Source organism: Clupea harengus, chromosome 21 (genome assembly GCF_900700415.2).
Source record: "Clupea harengus chromosome 21, Ch_v2.0.2, whole genome shotgun sequence".
NCBI classification, from domain to species: domain Eukaryota; kingdom Metazoa; phylum Chordata; class Actinopteri; order Clupeiformes; family Clupeidae; genus Clupea; species Clupea harengus.
In genome coordinates this window covers 24403-46598 of record NC_045172.1, presented here as the reverse complement: position 1 = coordinate 46598, position 22196 = coordinate 24403, and the positions used below count along the sequence as shown (strand labels likewise).

General features: G+C 40.7%; 1 protein-coding gene across 1 annotated transcript in view; it reads left to right on the top strand.

Moving 5' to 3' along the window:
• The first annotated feature begins 2920 nt into the window (after positions 1 to 2920).
• The window catches only part of tmem39a (transmembrane protein 39A), a 33916-nt gene continuing 14640 nt past the window's right edge, over positions 2921 to 22196 (top strand). The window contains exons 1-4 of the mRNA XM_031558380.2: positions 2921 to 3206; positions 4362 to 4554; positions 17922 to 18144; positions 18302 to 18385. Coding sequence (XP_031414240.1) covers positions 4442 to 4554; positions 17922 to 18144; positions 18302 to 18385 — 420 coding nt within the window. The 5' untranslated portion in view covers positions 2921 to 3206; positions 4362 to 4441. The remainder of the gene's footprint in view (positions 3207 to 4361; positions 4555 to 17921; positions 18145 to 18301; positions 18386 to 22196) is intronic.

Below are 22196 nucleotides of genomic sequence, written 5' to 3'. Positions count from 1 at the left end.
TATTTATTGACCACATATTCCAACAGAAAAGGGCTGTAGCGTGAAAAGGCATGTGAATCCCTCCCTCAAATGACTGAAGTGAACCCCTTACAATATCTTAAATCAAACACTTGTGCAAGCTGTTGGCAGGACAGCAAAACAGTTTTACACAAAAAACATTTAAAACAAATTGTACAATATAAATACAATACAAATACACATTCGGGTTACGTAGCTATTACGGCTACAAATGTGATCATTTCAAAGATCAGGATCAAGCCAAAGGCACATTAAGAACGGCATCAAAATGTGGGGAAGAACAAGAAGTGTATTCTTTTTAAAATATAACAAATACACCTGTAATCACTTTTATCTATATGTGCAAGTAAAAATATATCTAATAAAATGAGTACTCAAGTTGTGAGTTACTTCATATGATGACATGTTTTACACCTATTAGGCATATGTATTATATTCATATGTGAGGTTATGCCCAAAATATGAAATTTTAAATGTTTGTCTAATAACCTCAATGTAACATAGCCATCTGCACATTCGAATAAATCATATTCTGAATAAACCAATTTTAATAAATAAAAAAACTGTAATAATAACTACGTACTAACCGAGAGTGAGGTCATGCCGGGAAATATCAGACTGAGGCTTTGCCGTATCAACCTCGCTATCGCCCGGTCGATACGTTACAGCCTCAGTCTGATATTTCCAGGCCTGACCGAACGGTCGAGGTTAGTAAGTTGTTTATTATATGGCATTTTTAGCTCCTTTCATTTTGTAAATGAAAAGAAATGGTAATTGTAAATAGAAAACATGTCGTTTTGTTCAGCTCTCAAGTCTTCTCACGACGCAGTTTGTTTCAGGCGTTAACTAGCAACCAATTAGGAGGTCAATAGGCGGCTGGCATGACTACCCATTAGCCAATCAGAATGCTCGTACTGTCGTTGCCATATAATAATGCATATGAAACATTATTATTATAGTTATAAATGTGAATCTCGTAGCAGAGTTAATATGTAAACAGTAACACAAACTAAAGCAAACAAATATACAAATATTCTCTTCTTTATTCAGTCAAAATTACAAATAACATATTTTCTTTGCTTAATGTGCATCTTTAAAAAAAAACAATTCAGTTAAAAAGAAATGTTGCCAACTTGATGCTATTTGTTGATGTATTGATTTACGGTGTATTGATGCTGTTTGTTGATGTATTGATTAACGGTGTATTGACACTTTAAGATATTTGGTTTAGACTTTGTTCTCATATTTTGACTTTTTACCAAGATGATAAATGAGAGGACTGTTTTTGCTGTGTATGGTTGGTAGGTCATGTGTTTAAGGTGTGCTACAAGTCATGCTATAGCTTTTTGCCCCATAGACTAGGGTTGTAACATTAAATTCAATTTAGCCAATAAGATCTTAAGCTTGCTAACATTAGCTAGTTAAACTTGGATGTTTCTTGCCATGTCTGGATCCAGTGCTACGATGTGTACACCACCAGGCAGTCCACTTTTACACCGATTTCCACTGTTTTGGGATTGACTTCGACAGATTTATACCGTCTGGTTCAATATAGTTACAAACCAGAGGCCAATGCAGCGTCTACTTGGTTGATGTTGAAGTAGCCAACATTGTAGGCTATAAGCTGTGTGTGAATACAAATAATTTTGAGTGCGCAGCTTAATGAGTACATTTGTACTTAAATGTTCTTGAGTAGGAGTGAAAAGTATTCTGCATTTACTCCTATAAATACAATTTATTGGGAAATAAAATACTTCAGTACATGAGCCAATCCAGAGTTGCTTTAGGTGTGAATGTGAAGGCCGCCTTAGCCTTGTCCTCCTGGAAGGTCCACCCTCAACTAACCCCTTATTTTAAAACAGATTCTGTGATAATGGACAGTGTTAGATTTATTGTATGGGTGTGTGGCTAAATGGCTAGGCTCTAGTGGTCTCCCCCACCAGTTCATGTCTAAATGGCTCTAGTGGTTTCCCTCACCAGTTCATGTCTTCCCCTTAGTCTTGGTGGACCTAACCTACACTTCCTTCTTTTCCTCAGTAGTCTTCATTTTCACTGTTATTTCTTCAGTAATTTTAACATTAGCTATAGGCCTACGTTAGCTAGCACCGTGACCAAAAATGACACACACTGTTTAACATGAAGAATACCTTTTTATATTTGGCAAATGTTTTTCATTGACTGTATGCCCCTTCATGGTCTCCCCTTTTGCCAAACATCCATAACCCTTACCGATTTTGCCCCTACAATTAAAAGTGTAGGTCTATTGGCAATCAATCTTATATCTGTCTGTGATACAAGGATTTTAAGACCTGAATTTTGGCAGTCTGAATTTGTGAGGTTGAAAAGTAATGGGTTGAATATTACCTGCCGAATAATGAGGAGGATATTTAAACAACCGAATATTTTGGACCTGTTGGTGAATAATTGTGTATTGAATTTTGAATGCTGACATTTTGTCAAAATATACAATCCCAGAAAATGTCCAAATGTCCTGAGTTATAGCTGTTTTGTTTTTCAGTCTGTGTCAAATTGCAGTGCCAAACAATTCAAGCATCTCAAATGCTGTGGGATCAATTTGTGTGAAATTCAGTGCAGAAAAAAAATCAAAAGTTGTTATTGCATGTGTTTAATTGCAATGTTTTTTTCTCAACATGCCATTTAGCATTGAGGACATTTGGCACTATTATACTTCCATACCCACTTCGTTTAGTTGTTTACATTTACCCGTCTAAGCCCTGCAACGTGTTGGATTTGCAGGGAGTGACACTCGAGAAAGTGGTAGAATAAGTGAATTGAGGAATGGACCACAGAAATTACACGTACAGTTGCGCTTCCCACTACCTGTGCACCCACCCTGTAACTGCGGCTGTGCATTAGAAAAACGTCGCGCAAGATATGACGTAGTGCTAAGGAGGGCTCATTTTTGCCACGTCGGTCTCTGCGCTGAGTGGACTCAACTGGTGCACTGCAGATGCTTTAAACTTAACTTTATAACTCAATGTTTAGCATTTTTAGAACCCAGGGCACGACATTGCATGTGTTTTTGTTAAAACACAATTTCAGTCTGCTCCAAGATACCTGAGGGTCATTTTCCAAAAGATACAAATGTTCCTCTCTAACTTGATTTTGTAGTTAATCCACTGATGTCTTTTAGTCTACACTACCAGCTCCTGGCGTTAATTGTCACTGTGAGTATTGCTTTTTAATGGTTGGCATGTTGTTACACTACTTCTAATGACGGTGCATTAGTTATAAGAGTCATAACACTATATCATATAATTTGCTGATCAGTCAAATTGGCTAGAACAGGTTCACGTTGCCTTAGCAGGATTTGGTCATAAGGCCAGGTTGGTGACACTTCAGAGCAACGTAGCGTTAACTAACTTAGCTATCCCTGCTAACTTAAGTTACTGTGCTGGTTGTAAGTCAGAAGTTAGCAGAGAGTGAATCCGTTGGTCTTGTATTCTATTTCGGTTTAACGTTAACTATCATACTGGACCAGTCATGCTGACAACTGTTAGCTAAAGAGTAGGGTTCTATGTGCAAATGGTGTTTGCCCAGCTAGCTGCGTTGGGTGTCTGACGTTAGCCAACAATAACTTTACATAAGCTTCAATGCGTTCGCATCTTGAACATATCTAAATTGATAACATTGCCGTTACGTGTTCCAAGGGCTTTGAGGTAAAATACGCATCTTAACTCTAGGAAATTAATATTTATTGATTGTGTGTATAAAAAAAGACTACGTATGCATCTAACACGGCTTGTTGCGCTTTAAGTTCCGCATTTGAACTTACATCTTGGCTAAGTTTACTACTCACTGGCTGAAATATACGAAACGAAATCGTTTATAGCAACAATTTCCTGCAAATATGCATATCTAGGGCAGCATTGTTTAATAGTAAGAATACTAAGTGTCTCCACAATTTAGTATCATCCTTATGTGTCTGGTCCAACCATAACCAGGTGAATAGAAAATGGCCAGAAGCACACAGCGGTGCAAAGAGTCCAATGCGACTTACAAAGCATTTAACAAAAAATAAAGAAAGTGAGAAATAAAGCATTTCATGCATAATGTAACCAAATGCATATAGTGATAGTAAATGCAACCCCATCCTTCTACCTGATTCTGGAAGGTCTTTGTCTGGGACTTTAGAGTATCTCCATGCTCATGGTTCTAACTGTGAATTTCATAACTAAAAATGAGCTTCCGGTGTGAGTTTGCCATATCAGCTGTCTTAGTATCTTTTATGTTCATTTATGGCTGTTGTAGATTGTCCCATTGATGTATTGTGTGTGTGCTGATGAATGGATTCACTTCTAAATCAAATGTTCTGTCTGCAGTGTTTGCTCTGTGTTAGGCCAAATTGTGAAAACGTGATTGGGAACTGCTGGGCTTGTACTAGTTACCGTGGATACCGGCCATGCCCGGAGGGCGCAGGGGTCCGAGCAGACAGCAGCTGAGTCGTTCAGCTCTGCCCTCTCTGCAGACGCTGGTGGGAGGAGGCCTCAGCAACGGCACTGGCCTGCGGAATAGGTACAACTTTTCAACACATGACAGTTTCACACACGTTCATTACACAGGGGTGTGTCACACACTATAAAGGAACCTTTTTAAAGTGTCTTAAAGGATTATTGCCTTTTTAAAGTTGTGTTGGAAATAAGACTTTGTGTGGAAGCATACATTTTACCTGACAAGTTCACCCTTTAGAGAAAAAATATGATGCAGAGTTCCCACAATCATGGAAAAGATATGGAATTTTAAAATCTCATTTCCCAAGCCCGAAAGTCATGGAATTCACTAAATTCATTGAAAGTCATGTAACTTGTGTGGGTGTGAGATCTAGGAGATATAACTTAATGTATATTTCATGGCTTAATGTGAGTCACAAAATCTGACCGCTTTCCTCCACTCATTAAACAGTGAAGGAACAGGGAGTGACAGGAGAAAAGCCCTTTTTTCAATCTTGTTTCATTCTCCATGAAGCTGCAGTCTGTAAATGAAGAGAGCTTTAACCATGTTCTCATGTAGTGTAAATGAAGAGAACATCTACTTTTGGTTGTCAAACGCATGGTGATGAAATGTGAAAACATCAGTGGCCAAAGCCTTCTCTAGCTTTGTCTGACACAATATGGTAAATTGTAGCAAGTTTAGCTGATGTTGACAAATACAATTTATAGCCTAGGATTTAACTTCAAAGTCAAAGTAGCTTTATTGTCAATTACTTTGCATGTTAAGACATACAAAGGAATCGAAAAAAAAACGTTTCCCACTCTCCCACGGTGAAACATATAAGTGCACACGCACAACAACAGATAAGACAAGACATATAGATATACATATAGTTATAAACATTCAGATACATGTACAGCAGCATAAGTTTCCTTTAAAGTGAGGTTATGGTAGTGCAAAAAAAAGGCAGCAAAAAGACATCCTGTGAGATGAATTTGTTACATTGGCAGTGCAAGTATAACAGCTTGTAGTCCCTCATAGTTAACTCGTAGTGCCATTGCTTTAAAACATATTCTTGATTAGTTGTAGATTAAGTAAAGCTAGGGCTGCCTTACATTAATGCTTATGCAAGCAATATGGCTAGCAAGTAAACCATGCATTTCAGTTGTCTTTTTCGTCTGCTTTGAAGCTCTACAACAGTCAGTGTGTTTACATGATGGTATAATTCGAATCTTGCTTTAGTCGGACTATGCTATCTTTTGGGGCAACTGCTATTATCCCATTATACATGGCAGTGAATAAATCGAATCATTGGCCGAAAGCATGTCATATCCGATACGATAGGTGGCGCTGTTTTCATTACAACTAGTGGTGATACAGCCGTTTCCGCTTGACCTCTTCACCACTACCAACCATAGACATTTATATGTCTATGCTACCGACAGCAACAACAGTTGATTGAGCATGAATCGCGTCTGTTCATCGGTCCAGAAATGAGTGTTGCCTCTTGGGTTGTCCATCGCGTTGTTTGTTTGTTTCTGCCGGCCGACGTGTTTAAGTTACAATATTCAAAGGTGAAAGATAAAAGGCGAGAGAATCGCCAGGTGTTCCTTCTCTGACAGGTCTATGATTCCAAGTCACATTTTCATCCCGGTCCCCCATCTAATGTTAATATAATGGTCTTGCTCCTATAATGTATAAACACGTAGGTTACAGGGTGGGTGAGAGAGAGAGAGAGAGCGAGAGCGAGAATGGTGATGCACACGGATATATCAGATTTAGCGACCGGAGCAAAGTTATGTTGCTGTAACGTTGAACTCTGTGCAATTAATACAATACGATACTTAATAGGCTAATTGATACAATATCTCCTCGTTTGAGTGTGGTTGTTTGAGTGCAATGGGAGTGTATGGTCGTTATTGTCTATAAAGCAGTGTTTCTCAAACTTTTTCAGACCAAGGACCACTTAGCCAAATATAAAAAAATTCGTGGACCATTTAACTAAATATCCCCGGAACACCATGCCTCCTACCCAAGACCTGGCGCCAGACAATTGTTAGCGCACACATGATTTTCGCGGGTGGGCTCTCCTTTTTTACGTACCAGTAGGCTAGTTATAGATGACAATGCGCAAGGCAAAGCATCTGTAACCCTGCTCCATGCGTGACTTGGTTATGTTATAAACTATAGTTCGCTCACAGCCTCATACTCCCATCACACAGTCAGACAGGCCAATGTATCACAAAACACAACGATGCGCATACCGACCGCAGTATTTCACTACCAACCGTAGGCTAGCCCACTGGCATTAATACAGCCATCCTAGTAGTCAACTTTTCATTATTAAGAGCTGTTATTATCCAACGTCACACAACACAGAATATAGTTATCATCTTGCTGTCTTAGCGGGAGAAAAACACGCTGTTTCGAATGCATCTCCGCGGCGAGATAATGCCCAATGAGGCTGAACCATCTCGCCGTTGCCCTTTCTCCTTGTCTGTCAGTGTTACATGGTACATTCAGCTGGCACATTCAGCTATTATGATCCAAACATTGATTTAAATTGAGCTTTAAATGTGTGTTAAGGTGTTTGATACACTGCTGTACTGTGTGTGAACTTTGAATGTTTGATTCAGGTTTTTGATAACATATGACATAGATAGAGCACAGCGTGAGAATAAGAATTTACATCTGTTCAGCAGTGATGGTAATATTTCTTTATTTGTTACATGGTAAAAATCCAAGTAGTTGGCTTTTCGAGAATGTTAAATGGTTTTAATGTGCCTTAGATATTTAATTCATTCAGCCAATACGATGTTTATGACAAAGTCATCAGTTGTCTAGTTATTCTGCCTTAATCCATGATCTGAGGATTGATTGTTTGAGTCTATAGATATTTAGTTCAGGGGAAATCGCGGGTTTCTCTCTCTGTCTTTTGGAGATTGTCGAGTAAACAGCATTCTTTTGGATGAAGGAAACTCTGAATGACTTTGTGGTTATTTCTCACTAGTTCAGAGGTACAACATCAGAGGCTTTCTCATTTAATTTTCTTTTCATAGTTCCTGTCTTAAGCCACCAATCCATGACCTTGTTAATATATTAGGCATCTTTATTAGATTAGGCTACTACTGGCTGTGTTCTCTTCGTTCTGAGTTGTATGTTAGAAATGTCGCAATAATTTACTTTTGGCCTTCGCGGACGATTACGGGCCACTGGCGGACCACACTTCATCAATTCAATTCAATTTTATTTACATAGCGCCATAACAATACAATTGTCTCTAGGCGCTTTACAGAGCCCAGAGCCTGAACCCCCTTAGTACAAGCACAATGGCAACACGGGCAAGAAAAAACTCCCTGTTAGTCAGGAAGGAACCTTAAGCAGAACCACGGCACATAAGGGGGTACCCATCTGCTTGAGGTCGGCCGGGTGGAGATAGGAAGGGGGGATGGGGGGAGGCTTGTGTGGCAGAAGGGGATGGGAAACAACAGGTGTTGTACACCTACCAAATGCATGTGGCCAAACGCATTTGGCCGAGGGTTTCTACGGGTAGACCGGGTGGAGAGACTACAGCAGCGTCCCATAGCTAAGATAGTCTGGATTAGGAGAGAAAGAAAAAGAACAGAGTGAGTGGGTAGAGTTTGGCTGTCATCATATTTGATAGAATGAAGAACAAATTAGTTGTGGATACTATCACCGAGTTCGAAAGGTATTGGTCAGGTAATAGCCGATTAACAGCTGATTTGCTTTCTGATTTGACAGTACTGCTGTGTGTTTTAAGCAAATAAAATGTGGACTGTTTACAAGCGGGCACCTGCTATCGTTGATTATACAGTAAATACGTTGTGAAATGAAACAAAAACACATCACAGTTAAAGTTGTATTAGTATTGATTGATTCACATCGATATGAATGGATGACATGACTAACAAGTGGTGGGAAATGAATATGAAAGTATTTGTTCGGTGAATTAGCACGTTCTGTCCAAACAGTCACAGTCAACGTTTTTGTCAACACAGTAGCACCACATAAGTATCGTCATTTGAACGTCCTTATACATTTTTAAGGAGGGGTTGTAAAGGTGCTCATATCTTCGGACCTCTTCTGTTATGTTTGTTCATAATCAACAAGAATAAGCTTGTGAGACAGTCTGCAGGATATTCATAAATAAACGTGTCATTAGTATGAACAGTTGAGACCAATTTATTGTCTCTTTCGACTTCCGGGTCAGGACATGGGAGGGAGGGAGGGAGGGCTGAGGCCAGCGGGATCTCAAGCATGCGCAAAGACGCAAAGTCCAGTTCCTAATCCAATTCACCGTTACATGCCGCGATAGTCGAATTATCAACTGGATCGGATCGAATTATCCAGGGGTGTTAATCGGATCGTAGTCGGACCGCACATAGTCGAACAAAGGTGTTTACATGAAACGGATAATTTGATTTCAGTCCGACTAAGCCAGTTATTCGAATGCATGTAACCACGGTCAGTAAACTGTTCTCTGGGGGGGGGACCCCGAATCTATATCATATCATATCAGGCCCAACCATATAACCTCCACTATAGGCTTTTTACAATTTGTTCTTCCTGTGATGATGATCAGAAATGGCTACACTTAAGTTTCTTTTCACATCTACGATTACTTAGCAAGCCAGTTTGACAGTTTTGATTGCATGAGATTATAATAATTTAGTTTTGAAGTGTGATCCTGTTGTAAAGTTGCTAATGTAGCCTATTGCGGCCAGGGTTGGATAGCCTATTGTTTATTCTTGTCTTAAATTGGACATGTTTGAATTCTACATCTTCAAACGCCTATTTTGTGTAATTGAGTGAGAGTCTATATCACCACCTCACCCACTCTCCCCACCCGCATGCTTCAAGATCGCTAGTCAGAAGCTAAGGCCGTGAGTAGGTGACTGTAACACAGTGTTATCTATGTTGAGTCCAAATGGTTCTCATACGTGGCAATGTCCAAATCTGAAGAAAAAACCCATAATCCTCAATGGTTGCACGGGGATACGTTATCCACTACCCCCCTGTTCAAGACACCATTAACATTTTCTCAGTTATTGGAGCATACCAGTTTAAATGCTTGCCTCAAAAGTAAATCCCACCAGTCAATTTATCATTTCATCTGTCAGTTTAGTATGAAATGTTGGCAAGTGTATTTACCACACGATGCAGTCCTGAAATACTCTTGAATTAATACAATATATAAACATAATATGCATTGATGATACTACTACTACTATTAAACGAAAAGCATGTGGCTCATCCGCACAGCAGCACTGCTGCTGAAATAAATCTTAGGGGAAACACTGTTGGTCTAATGACATTCATGATGTTTCTGTGCTTGTCTATGGTATTTCTGCAGCATGATGGTTTCCTCTTGAATTTGACATAGCCTAACTAGCTTATTAGAAAAGGAATAGAAAAGGTTATTAATTTTCACTTAATAATTAAGCCCAACCTGTGGACTAATGGACGTGACTGTGTACGTGTAGTAGGCCATTGGTCATGGCCGTTAAGGGTCCATGAAAAGTCGATGAAAATGGGTGGGAACCCTGGGTACATGTTATGTTGATCTTGACTCCAATCTTTATGTCACTTTTCCTTTAATGTGCATATTTTGAGTTTAATTACCGGAGCAATTTTGATGGTTTCATTGCGTTACTATGGTTGCATGACATGACATGGCTGTCCAAGGCAATGGCAGCAGTTGTCATGGAGAAAATATTTACATGCTTTCTAAATTAAATTAGCATTTGTGTACAAGATAGGCAGAGGCCTATATGAAGATTATTTCTGTGTGGAAATCGATTTTTATACAGGGAGAATAATGTTGAGTCTTAACCGTTATCACATGCGCTTGAATACGCAAATAAATATTCATACATAATATATATACAATGTTTGCACTAAAACAGTAGGGGTGGGAATCTCTTGGCACCTCACGATTCGATTCTAAACCGATTATCGATTCTAAACCGATAAAACGATTATCGATGCATCTCGATTTTTAAAACATTTGAGTTTGCTACTCAGAGGTTGCTAATCACTTCCTACTTTGTGTTTAATAATTAAAGAAAATCAACAGATGAATTACCTTCTCTATTTTTTGATTAGAGAAAAAGCTTTTCGTTGTCACAATTATGACTTTCTATGAACAATGCAATAATCGATGCAGCTTGCATGTAAAAAAAACAAAAAAAAAACAGGGAGTTTTCCACTCTCTTCTAATATTTTTTTTTATTGGGATGGACAGTTGAAGGAATCCAACTTTGTTCAAATTATTAAATAGCCTTCCTTCTTAGCCTTACTAACACGTGTTCTCTGCAGCTAGAGAGGTCAACTAAAATGGAGAGGACACTGTTCCTTTGCCTCTTATGAGCACTACACCCCTCCTACATCTGTAATGCCTCTTATGTTTGACCCCTCATTTAGCAAGTATATTTCTTGATTGCTAAACTTCTGTTTTTGTCAGCCTACTTGTCAGTCAGCGGTTGATTCCATTTAATTGTGCTGCAAATTATCCGGTGAGTGACAGAAGCACAGCGCATAATTTGACTTTTAGCAGAGGCTCTGCGGCTGCCAGTTTTCTTGTCATAGACCGGCGCCTGTCCACTGTACTACCACACCTGCATGATGTATGCACAAGTGTCACGTCCCTGTCTAGGGCTTTAGGACATGACAAATATTTTAAAACACGGGCAGACAACGGAATAAAAATAACCGTGAATTTATTGGACAAAGAATAAAATAATCAAACTACGGCTCAAAAATAACGTAACAAGCAAAACACAAGGCTTCGTGAACAGGCCTCAACAGCCTGGCACTCTCTCCCGGTCTCTCACTCCGGTGAGTAGCACACATGATGTTAGTGGCGCGGGCAAGGCCCGAGGCTGGGCCTAGCGGCAACGAGTGGTGGCAGACAACAGAAATGCGCGATCCCCAAAGCAAGCCCCGTATGATGGAATCCCGGACGCTTTTAAAGGGCCGGGACTTCTATAGGCCCAATGGGATTAGAGCCCCAATCAACTGCGCACTAACCCACCTGCAGGACACACAAGACAAAACAGAAGCACAGGCAAAAATACATAGACAGACCCACAGGGTCGTAACACCCCCACCACCAAAATTCAACATATAATGTTGATTAAACAACAGGACAAAGGACAGGACCCTAAGGACGAGACCATAAGGACAGTATCATAAGCACAGGACCATAAGGACAGTATCATAAGCACATCACAGGACCATAAGAACAGTATCATAAGCACATCACAGGACCATAAGAACAGTATCATAAGCACATCACAGGACCATAAGGACAGTATCATAGGCACAGCACAGGACCATAAGGACGTCATAAGCACATCACAGGACCATAAGGACAGTATCATAAGCACATCACAGGACCATAAGAACAATATCACAAGCACATCACAGGACCATAAGAACAGTATCATAAGCACATCACAGGACCATAAGAACAGTATCATAAGCACATCACAGGACCATAAGGACAGTATCATAGGCACAGCACAGGACCATAAGGACGTCATAAGCACATCACAGGACCATAAGGACAGTATCATAAGCACATCACAGGACCATAAGAACAATATCACAAGCACATCACAGGACCATAAGGACAGAATCATAAGCACATCACAGGACCATAAGAACAATATCACAAGCACATCACAGGACCATAAGGACATGACCATAAGGACAATATCATAAGGACAGCACCATAAGGACAGAATATCATCTAAACGGTTCAGACAAAACAGTTGTTCCGTCCCGATGTTTGTTCTTTCTTCAGACAACCGTTATTTCGTTCGGCTTTCTGCTTTTACCACGGACTGAGTGTGTTGCCCGAAAACCACAGAACAACTTCCGAAGTTTTCTTTTACCAGGAAGGAAATGCGGCAACAAGATGACGAACTCATGGCAAACACAACACTCACGCGAATCACGCCTCGGCGGAGACTTATCAGACGGGGAATTCCTCAAACTCTGCTGTGCGGTGGGAGGCTTGCGACAGTATCTGGAACGCAACTTTTAAACTCTACCTCCCTCTCAGGGACAAGAGGCACCGCTGCTTCAGCTTTGGTCATCTCAGCTTCGTCATAGGAGGGCAATGATGTAGCAACGTTGTACGAAAGAGGTTTGGGATAGCATCCATCCTCTTTATAGGTGAAATGAGCTGCATTGTCTGCTGCAATGCTGTTGTATGGTGGGGGGCGTCAGGTACTTCTTGAGGCACTTCACCTGCCTCCTCTTCATTTGTGAACTGCTGGTAGCCACTCAGTTGCTCGGTAATCCTGCTGAATCGCTGTTTGGCGATTCACTGAGGGCTGTCAAAACTGTCAAATTGAATCCACAGATAATCCACAATATGACGTCTTCCCTGCTCTTCTACCCCACCCCAAAAAATGAATGCTCAGAAAAGCAGTCAAAACCAGAATCTACGAAACTTCAAGCATTTGCCACCTAATGCTATGAAAAAAAGAGTGTCCTTTGTATAACCGACAAAAAGCAGCGAACAGCGCAGCCACAAAGATGCGCACCAGGGAACGAAAAATAAATACATCTTCACCACTTTGTCTGCCAATTTACGAGTGCTCACCAAAAACAAACTCGGAAGTAACACAACGCAAATAACCAACCCAGACTGGGCGAGACTCTGGTTCCTATTTACCTACTCAAACTAAACTACATTAAATCTCACATGTCTTCAAAAGCTTACCAGTTAGAGGCCGAAACCTCCCCCCGGAGTTGCTTCCAATAACCCACCACCAAATCAAAGAAACAATCAAAACACTAACTTACCAGAGCTCTTGGCCATTAGCGTGCTTCCAAACAAAAAGCATTACGGAGAAATAAATATGCAACAGACATCACAACAACGAGATTTAGGATCAACAGGCAAAAACGAAAAACCTAGGCTATGAGATGAGTCCAAAACAAATGAACGAGCCCCCATTTTGTCACGTCCCTGTCTAGGGCTTTAGGACATGACAAATATTTTAAAACACGGGCAGACAACGGAATAAAAATAACCGTGAATTTATTGGACAAAGAATAAAATAATCAAACTACGGCTCAAAAATAACGTAACAAGCAAAACACAAGGCTTCGTGAACAGGCCTCAACAGCCTGGCACTCTCTCCCGGTCTCTCACTCCGGTGAGTAGCACACATGATGTTAGTGGCGCGGGCAAGGCCCGAGGCTGGGCCTAGCGGCAACGAGTGGTGGCAGACAACAGAAATGCGCGATCCCCAAAGCAAGCCCCGTATGATGGAATCCCGGACGCTTTTAAAGGGCCGGGACTTCTATAGGCCCAATGGGATTAGAGCCCCAATCAACTGCGCACTAACCCACCTGCAGGACACACAAGACAAAACAGAAGCACAGGCAAAAATACATAGACAGACCCACAGGGTCGTAACAACAAGGAATAAACCTGAATCTATGGGCGCAATTTGAAAAAAAAAAATCATTTAAAATGAAGGGCAGAAGGACATTTGCGCAACTAAGGTCAAAAAATAAGTCAATTGTAGTCAATGAACACACTTAACCTAAGAATAGCTGTTCCATTATTTGTCAGATAGCTTGTTGGCGGTTTCGTGGCAGCTGTAGTTACTTGATACATGAATACCAGCACCATATGATTAATTAAAGCCTATATAAATTAATTTACCAGCCTCACATGATTAATTAAGGGTTTTGTAATACATCAGAGATGCTTTTATCAATCCATTTCTAATGTATGAAACCTTGGCCTGGAGGAGGAATCATCAGGTGGTCCCCAACCTTCTTAGAGTGTTTCGACCCTTAACCACAACACTCTCCAGTTGGCGGGTCAGCAGTGCTTGGCCAAGTCACTGCCCCCCTCCTTCAGGCTTCCAGCTAGTGTCCTCTCTCTTATGCCAGAGCCAAATGGAGGCTCTCTCTGCCGCTTCGCCCAACCTACGAACGGCTGTTTTCCTCACGTGGCCTCTTAGTCCAACCCTTGTCATCAGATTCCAAGCTGATTGAGCTGGGAATCCTCGACAACCCACTTCCACTGTCATCAGCCATGTTGTCCACCCCTTGTCCCGGCAGTCCTGGACAAGTTGTTGGTACTTTGTTTTCTTTCTCTCTGCCGCCTCCTCACAGTTCTCTTCCCATGGGACTGTTAATTCCACCAGGATGATCTTCTTACCCTCTAGAGACCACATGATAATGTCTGGTCTCAGAGTTGTGGAGAGTACCGCCTCTGGGAAGTGGAGTTTGCTCCCCAGGTTGACCTCCAATCCCCATCCCTGGGCTGACTGCAGGAGATTTTGCTTGGCTTGGCCTTAGATGACTGGTCTCTGACCCTCTTTTACAAAGGTGATGGTACTCAACAGTGGTTTTGTTTTGGCTGGACGTTTCTTTCTCCTCTCTTGCTCCGGGATGTCTGCGAGCTGTGCCAACACTTTGTCATGGCGCCACCTATACCTCCCCTGGGTCAATGCTGTTTTGCACCCTGATAGGATGTGCGCCATGGTTCCTTTACCGCCACACAACCTGTTAAAGTAACACTATGCAACAATTTGACACTTTTTGAGGTATGGTTTTATAGGCAACTAGTTTTGGTACTGTCCTCAAATTCATTTTGATAGCATATGGTCATGTGAAGGACAGATAAACACCTGTTTCTTTCCCACTAGCCATCCAGGATATGCCCTATGTAGTTCTGTATACCAGGCTGGAATATCCTGCAAAAATGGAACAAAAGCTTTCACAACATGACATTGCCAGCTTTACTGCCAAAAGACACCAGTTAGTGTGTTAGGAAGCTTCTATCAGTGTCAACTGGCCTGTTGATGGTGTTTGCAAGGTTTTTGCATACCTTTTTGGTAGATAGCGTGCTAGTTTCGAAACAGAACTCCTTATTGCTGCTTTAAAGACTATATTTCAGCTTATGTTCTTCTTGTATTTATTCAGTGACGGTAACCTCAATAACTTCACTTTGTAAACTATCATTTATTTGGTTGTTGTTTGCTTCATTCACAGCATAACATCTGGTAAATCTGTCTGCTTTTGAAAATGGACTCTCTCTCCATTCACACTTTATCTGCCAGAGTTACTGTTCCATGTTTCATAACAGTTTGTATTGATAATGCTTTGGCACTCACATCAAGCAATAATGAAGTTGCATAAAACCCGCTACCTAAACGTCCGCCTACTTCTTTGTGTCTGGTTATCATGCCCCAGCACACAAAAGGTGCTGTACAAGTAAGCCACCACATCATTGCCATGCTTCTCAATAGCAAAGATGACAACTGAGACCCACCTAATCTAGGCAAAAATGCTTGAGTGGAATGATTTAATCATCATTGAAACTACAAGCCACATTAACTCACACGGTTCTGGTCACGTTTCCCTAGCCTATCACATCATGCAGAAACATGGTAAGAACTTAGCGCAGACAGTGCTTGTGACCATGTCAGCGTAGCCATTGATATTCGTGACACACATTTTCTCTCGATTGCTTAACCAAAGATTCATAAGCGTTGCTGAAACAGACCCATTGTTAAAGTCTGTGAAGATGCGCCTTTTTCCCAAAACCACAGGGTTAAACTTGATGGGATATAATTTATACCATATATTGAAGATTCAGTCTTAGGTTTTAGTCAGTCAAGATCCAGGTTTTAATCTTATACAGTGGTGGCCAACCAAGGGAGACAAAGCCTGAACGTCCACTCATGGCTTCACCTCAGACTCGTCTAACTTATTCCTTGAGGAACAGTCTGTTAAATACACTGATATTCAAGGGGTGTTACCGTCTATTCAAATGGGCCATGGGTGCAGGGTTCTTAGACTCTCACCTTCCCCCCCAGGTCGAGACAATCACACCTCACTCCCCAGGTCAGCCCAAGAGTATATTCACCCAGGAACTGTTTACATGCTAGTTAAATCCAAATAAAAGTAACAATTATAACTAGGTATAATATCATTGAATTATTGACTATGGCATATTCTTATGACCTATGCCGGTCCCTTCAAACTCATGTAACATGTTCTTAAACATTGGGCCTCATTCTCGAACATTTTCTGAAGTTTCTTCTGAAATGTTTCTTACAGACTTCGGAAAAACAACGTAAGAAAAAGACCTCCGCCGGATTCATGAACGCTTGAAAATGTGTTCCTACGCAGCAGAAGTGTTCTGAGCTGTGCTCCCCCGGAAGAGTTTTCTTAAATTGAAAGCGCGTTCTCGTGCACCTGGATTTGCATACATACACGCTCCGCCAGCTCCTTATAAGGGCACACAACAGTAGTGACGTGTGCAGTCGGAATCGACTGAATCTACACGAAAGCAACTTGTAAACGAGTCATGTCAAAGCGGAAAACGAGCACTTACACTAAACGCAGATCTAACTTCAGAGGTGGAGGTACTGTTGCAGGATGTAGATGTGTCCATTCAATTCCACTATAGCTATATCAACGCGATTGAGTTTAGTGCTTATTTATTTATTCACTTACATTTGCAGTGTTCCTGTAGACCTTTTATTTATTTTAGGACATCACGATGCCTCGTAGAATCATGACTATAAATGTGAAACATAATTGTTAATGATACAAATATTCCCCTTATTTATTATTATTATAATCCGAGGATGTCTGTAGAGCTGATGTGAACGCAATCACCAACGATTTCTCACAAATTCAGCCCTAACACGGAGAGTTTTCTTAAATGCGATTCCTCAAAAAACCTTTTTAAGGAATCGCATTTGAGAAAACTCTGGCCGATTTACGACTGCTATTTCACCGGAAGTGGAGTTCAGAAGAAATTCCTTCTTAAATTCTTCTCAACTGCGTTCGAGAATGAGGCCCATTGTTTTACATGTTCCATCAGATTTAACATTCAGCTATTACTACTTACTATATGTCACGGCTATGAAATTTAATTTTTTATAGCCCCAATTATCTGCAACAGTAACAGTATGTTTTTCTAGACTTTATATATGAAATATTATAAGCTTAGTAAGCAACCTGGAATAGCCTAGTGTTTTGAAACTGTTTGCCTAGCTATTTTCTGTTTCTGTGTAACACTGTTACCTGGTCATTACAGGGTTTTAAAATGTCTAAATGGGCGCTCATACAAAATAAAGTAACTTCTCTGTAAAAAGGATTTTTGAGAGCAATGTAGCTTTAAGAGCAACACATATCATTCCAAAGCCCTGTCCTCCACTTTGACCTGAAGTGAAGAGGGAGCCCCACATGCCTAGCAAATATGGTGTGTATGCGGAAACATCTATGGAGAACTACACACAATGACATATGGGGGCGCTATGGGCTCCCCAGGCCACACTTGCAGCCAAGCCTCGGTACCTGAGTAGCGTCGGCAAGTTTATTGGAGTTCAATAGCAACTGTATATCCAGGTGATCTTGAGATTTGATTTGTCCTTTTGCAGGTGTAGTAACTCAGTGGGACTCTCAGCTCCACCATTGACAGCCCTGATCTCCCCGGAGCCTGTTCGTCACTCGCGTATCCCAGACCTCCCCTTGGACAGCAGTTTACTGTTTGAGTTCTTGCTCTTTCTCTACCTGTTGGTGGCTCTATTTGTGCAGTACATCAACATCTACAGAACTGTGTGGTGGTATCCCTACAGCCAGCCTGCTGCTTCTACCTCACTGGTGAGGCCACATACATTAGCAACATATTCTTATTCTGTGATACAGGTATTGCTAAATGTAGTTAGCGCTGCCTCGAAGAATCACCCACGGCAACGTGAGTGATATCTGCATGTATTTCTCCTCTCAGCAGTCACTTGTCTTTTGCGTGTGTTCGCAGAACTTCCACTTAATGGATTACCATTTGGCTGTCTTCATCACAGTTATGCTAGCCAGGAGACTGGTGTGGACTATCATCTCAGAGGTCTGTATGAAAACACAACCTGTTGACTTCTGAACAGCACATTCATAGTTTTTGGCATTGTGATTTTACCTTACAACAACCATAATAAAGTCATTACTAGTAATTATTTGGTTGCCCAAAATGAAAACAATCAAAATGACTGTGATTTTTGTTTGGGTGAGCAGGCTTCATTTTGACCTGTTGTTCTCTGAGAGGTCTGAGATCAGTTATTATTTATATAAGTAATAAACCGTTAATTAAAAAAATGAATCCTTTATTTCCATTTTTAATATGCACTACTAGTACTTTAATTGTTTATCCCATTTTTGTATGATGTTTAATCAAACACAAGAATATAAACAACACATTTAACAACATCATTTTATTTAGTTCCAGTGTTCTGTGTGATTCTGATTGAAACTGGTTAAAGAATTGTGAACATTATTTAAATACATGACTGCCTTACACTAAATAAAAAATATGTCAGTTTTTTCAAAACTGCGTAGACAAACATTGCCCAATCTTCACCAAATTTGTCACAGATTATCTTCAGACTAAGACTCACAAAAGATATTACATGGATTTTTACCATAACAGCACTTCAGAATCGGTGGCGATATAGACCGATAAATGTAGATGACGCATTGGCCCCTGGTTCGTACGTCTGTGGCACTGCCACATTGGTCTGGGCAGAAATCAATGGAAGTCACAAAATATAGTCTAAACTGGAAATTGGTGGAAAAATGGGCTGCATGGGGTTTGTACAAATCGTAGCATCTTCTAGACGTATAGGAATTACCTTTTTAAGAGAAGCATTTATTATATTTTTGTTATCTCGGTTAAATGTGATGTTATTGTGCATTATTTTGGTGGTAGTCCTCACGTCAGCCTGTAATTTAAAATAAGACATTGTATAAAATAAGTGATCAGACTAACTAAGAAATTAGATTGTGTTGCCTACAGGATCGTGTTTTATTTATACACACACACACACACACACACACACACACACACACACACACACACACATAAATAAAACACGATCCATCCCCTGTATCTCAGGAGGCCTACGTCCTACATAACAGCACCACAAACCACATCCTCCAAAATGATCATACAGTTGAATCACCACCTTTGTAAACTGTTTCAACATAGACTGAACATTTTAATAATCACGAAGGGGGAGATATTGCAGTACTGTTGCATTAGACTGCATTAGTTTTCACTAAGTGTACTTAGTGTACTCAACTGAGTATGTTCTGTTGGTAAATTGCAATCCTAAAAACTTGTACAGTGCTGCTTGAAAGTATGTGAACCCCTTGAGCAGTTTAGAGTTTTCTGTTGTTGATTTTCCAATTTTATCATCACCAGTTTTCCATGTCAGGTTTATGTTTATTGCATGTACTTGTTTAGAGGGAATTGTGTGAGTAGCCAAAAAACTATATGAAACATGGAATTAGTGTATGTGCAAAAGTAAGTGAACCCCCAGCTGCATTGGTAAAGTCAAGAAGGTAACAGATTTGGGTGCTTAATAAGTCAATTAATTCAATTCAATTTTATTAATATAGCGCCATAACAATACAATTGTCTCTCTTACAGAGCCCAGAGCCTGAAACCCCCTTAGTGCAAGCACAATGGCAAAACGGGCAAGAAAAAACTCCCTGTTAGTCAGGAAGGAACCTTAAGCAGAACCACGGCACATAAGGGGGAACCCATCTGCTTGAGGTCGGCCGGGTGGAGATAGGAAGGGGGGATGGGGGGAGGGTTGTGTGGCAGAAGGGGAAGGGAAACAACAGGTGTTGTACATAGCCTGCATTTGGTAGATTTACATAATATATATACAGACATCCGGTGGTAAATACATAATACAGACAAGACCAGTTTAGTGGGTATACACTGTGCTGATAGGGTTACTATTACAGGGGTAAGGGGAGTAGGAACAGAGAAACATGTCGATGGTGGCAATAATATATATTGTATATAAATGCTAGCATAGGGTATGAGGTAGAGTAAGTGTACGGCAGTGCGGTGGCGGTGGGTGCAATTGGTAGACCGGGTGGAGAGATTACAGCAGCTTTCCTCTCGGCATTGTTGATCTGCGTGGCTACGCCTTGGCACTACAGTAGTTTGGTTGGTTTCCTCTCTCTTTTAATCTGTGTTGCCCAACCCTTTTCCTAATGATGTCTCATTTGATTGGTTTGCTTAATTGACTCATTAAGCACCCAAATGTGTTTCACCGAATCTGTTACCTACTTGACTTTACCAATGCAGCTGGGGGTTCACTTACTTTTGCACATACACTAATTCCATGTTTCATGTCATTTTTTGGCTACTCACACAATTCCCTCCAAACAAGTACATGCAATTAATAAACATGAACCTGACATTTCATGTATGTAGAACTTGTGGTGATAAAATAGGAAAATCATGGTAAACCACAGAAAACTCTAAACTGCTCAAGGGGTTCACATACTTTCAAGCAGCAGTATTGTTGACGGTAATTATGAAAAATATATTAATTTTTGAAAAAATATTGGGAGAGAGTTATGTTCTGTTATTGGGATAAGGTATTCTGGCTGTTTGCCTAGCCACATTGGCATTTCTGCCACTTTAAAAGCTACTTTGGATACACAATGTCAGCTTCAACAGTTTTTCAGCCTCAAAAAGTGTCCAGAAGATGGCGCTGTGGTAATACATTTCTAAGTTAGTCACACAATAACATTTAATAGTGCATCTCTGTGGATCTGTGCTGGTTTCTCCTTTTCCCCCCATCCTTAAAATATACTGACTGAATTATTAATTGAATTAAATTGAATTAAATTGAATTAAAGGAAAAACTCCCTGTTAGTCAGGAAAGAACCTTAAGCAGAACCACGGCACTTATGGGGGACCCATCTGCTTGAGGTCGGCCGGGTGGAGATAGGAAGGGGGGATGGGGGAGGGTTGTGTGGCAGAAGAGGAAGGGAAGCAACAAGTATTGTACACAGCATGCATGTGGTAGATGTACATAATATATATACAAACATATCATATGGTATATACATGATGCATACAAAAACAGCCTAGTGGGTATACACTGTGCTCATAGGGGTAAGGAGAGTAGGAACAGAAAAAACATGTCGGTGGTGGCAATAATATATATTGCATATAAATGCTAGCATAGGGTATGGGGTAGAGTAAGTGTACGGTGGTGATGGGTGCATGTGGGCCGAGGGTTTCTACAGGTAGATCAGGTGGAGAAACTACAGCAGCATCCCACAGCGAAGATAGTCTAGACTAGGAGAGAAAAAAAGAAGACAGAGTGAGTGGGTAGAGTTTGGCTGTCCATATGTAGATGAGGAGGAGTGGTGGTGAGGAGCAATGTTTCCACATCCATCAGCAATTGGATCATGCTATAAGGGGAGAGAGACATTTTTTGTTAGTAGACATCAATTTGGGAAACAGATAAAGATATACTTTTAGGTAGTCAATTAACAGTAGGCGATATGGCCATTTTAACACTATTAAAGCAGCACAATGGAGGAATTGCTAATCGCTAATGAGATGCTAGCGGCTAAACCTAGTGAAACCTCTTGAAATTTGCTTACTTTGACACTATGACAAACTAGTGAGTCAACAACTTTCCTAACACAGTCAAACATCAAGCAAGGGCAACACAAGACAAAGCAAGATGGCAAATAAGCTACTTACTTGTTCGTCAGACAGTAGTAACCGGGCGGCTTCAGGCAAACCTACATAACGCAGTAATATGCCTACGGACCCTGGTATGGATATGGCACGGAGGCGATTCTCCATATTAAACGTCATTGTAGCGCCCCAATTTTTTTAAGAT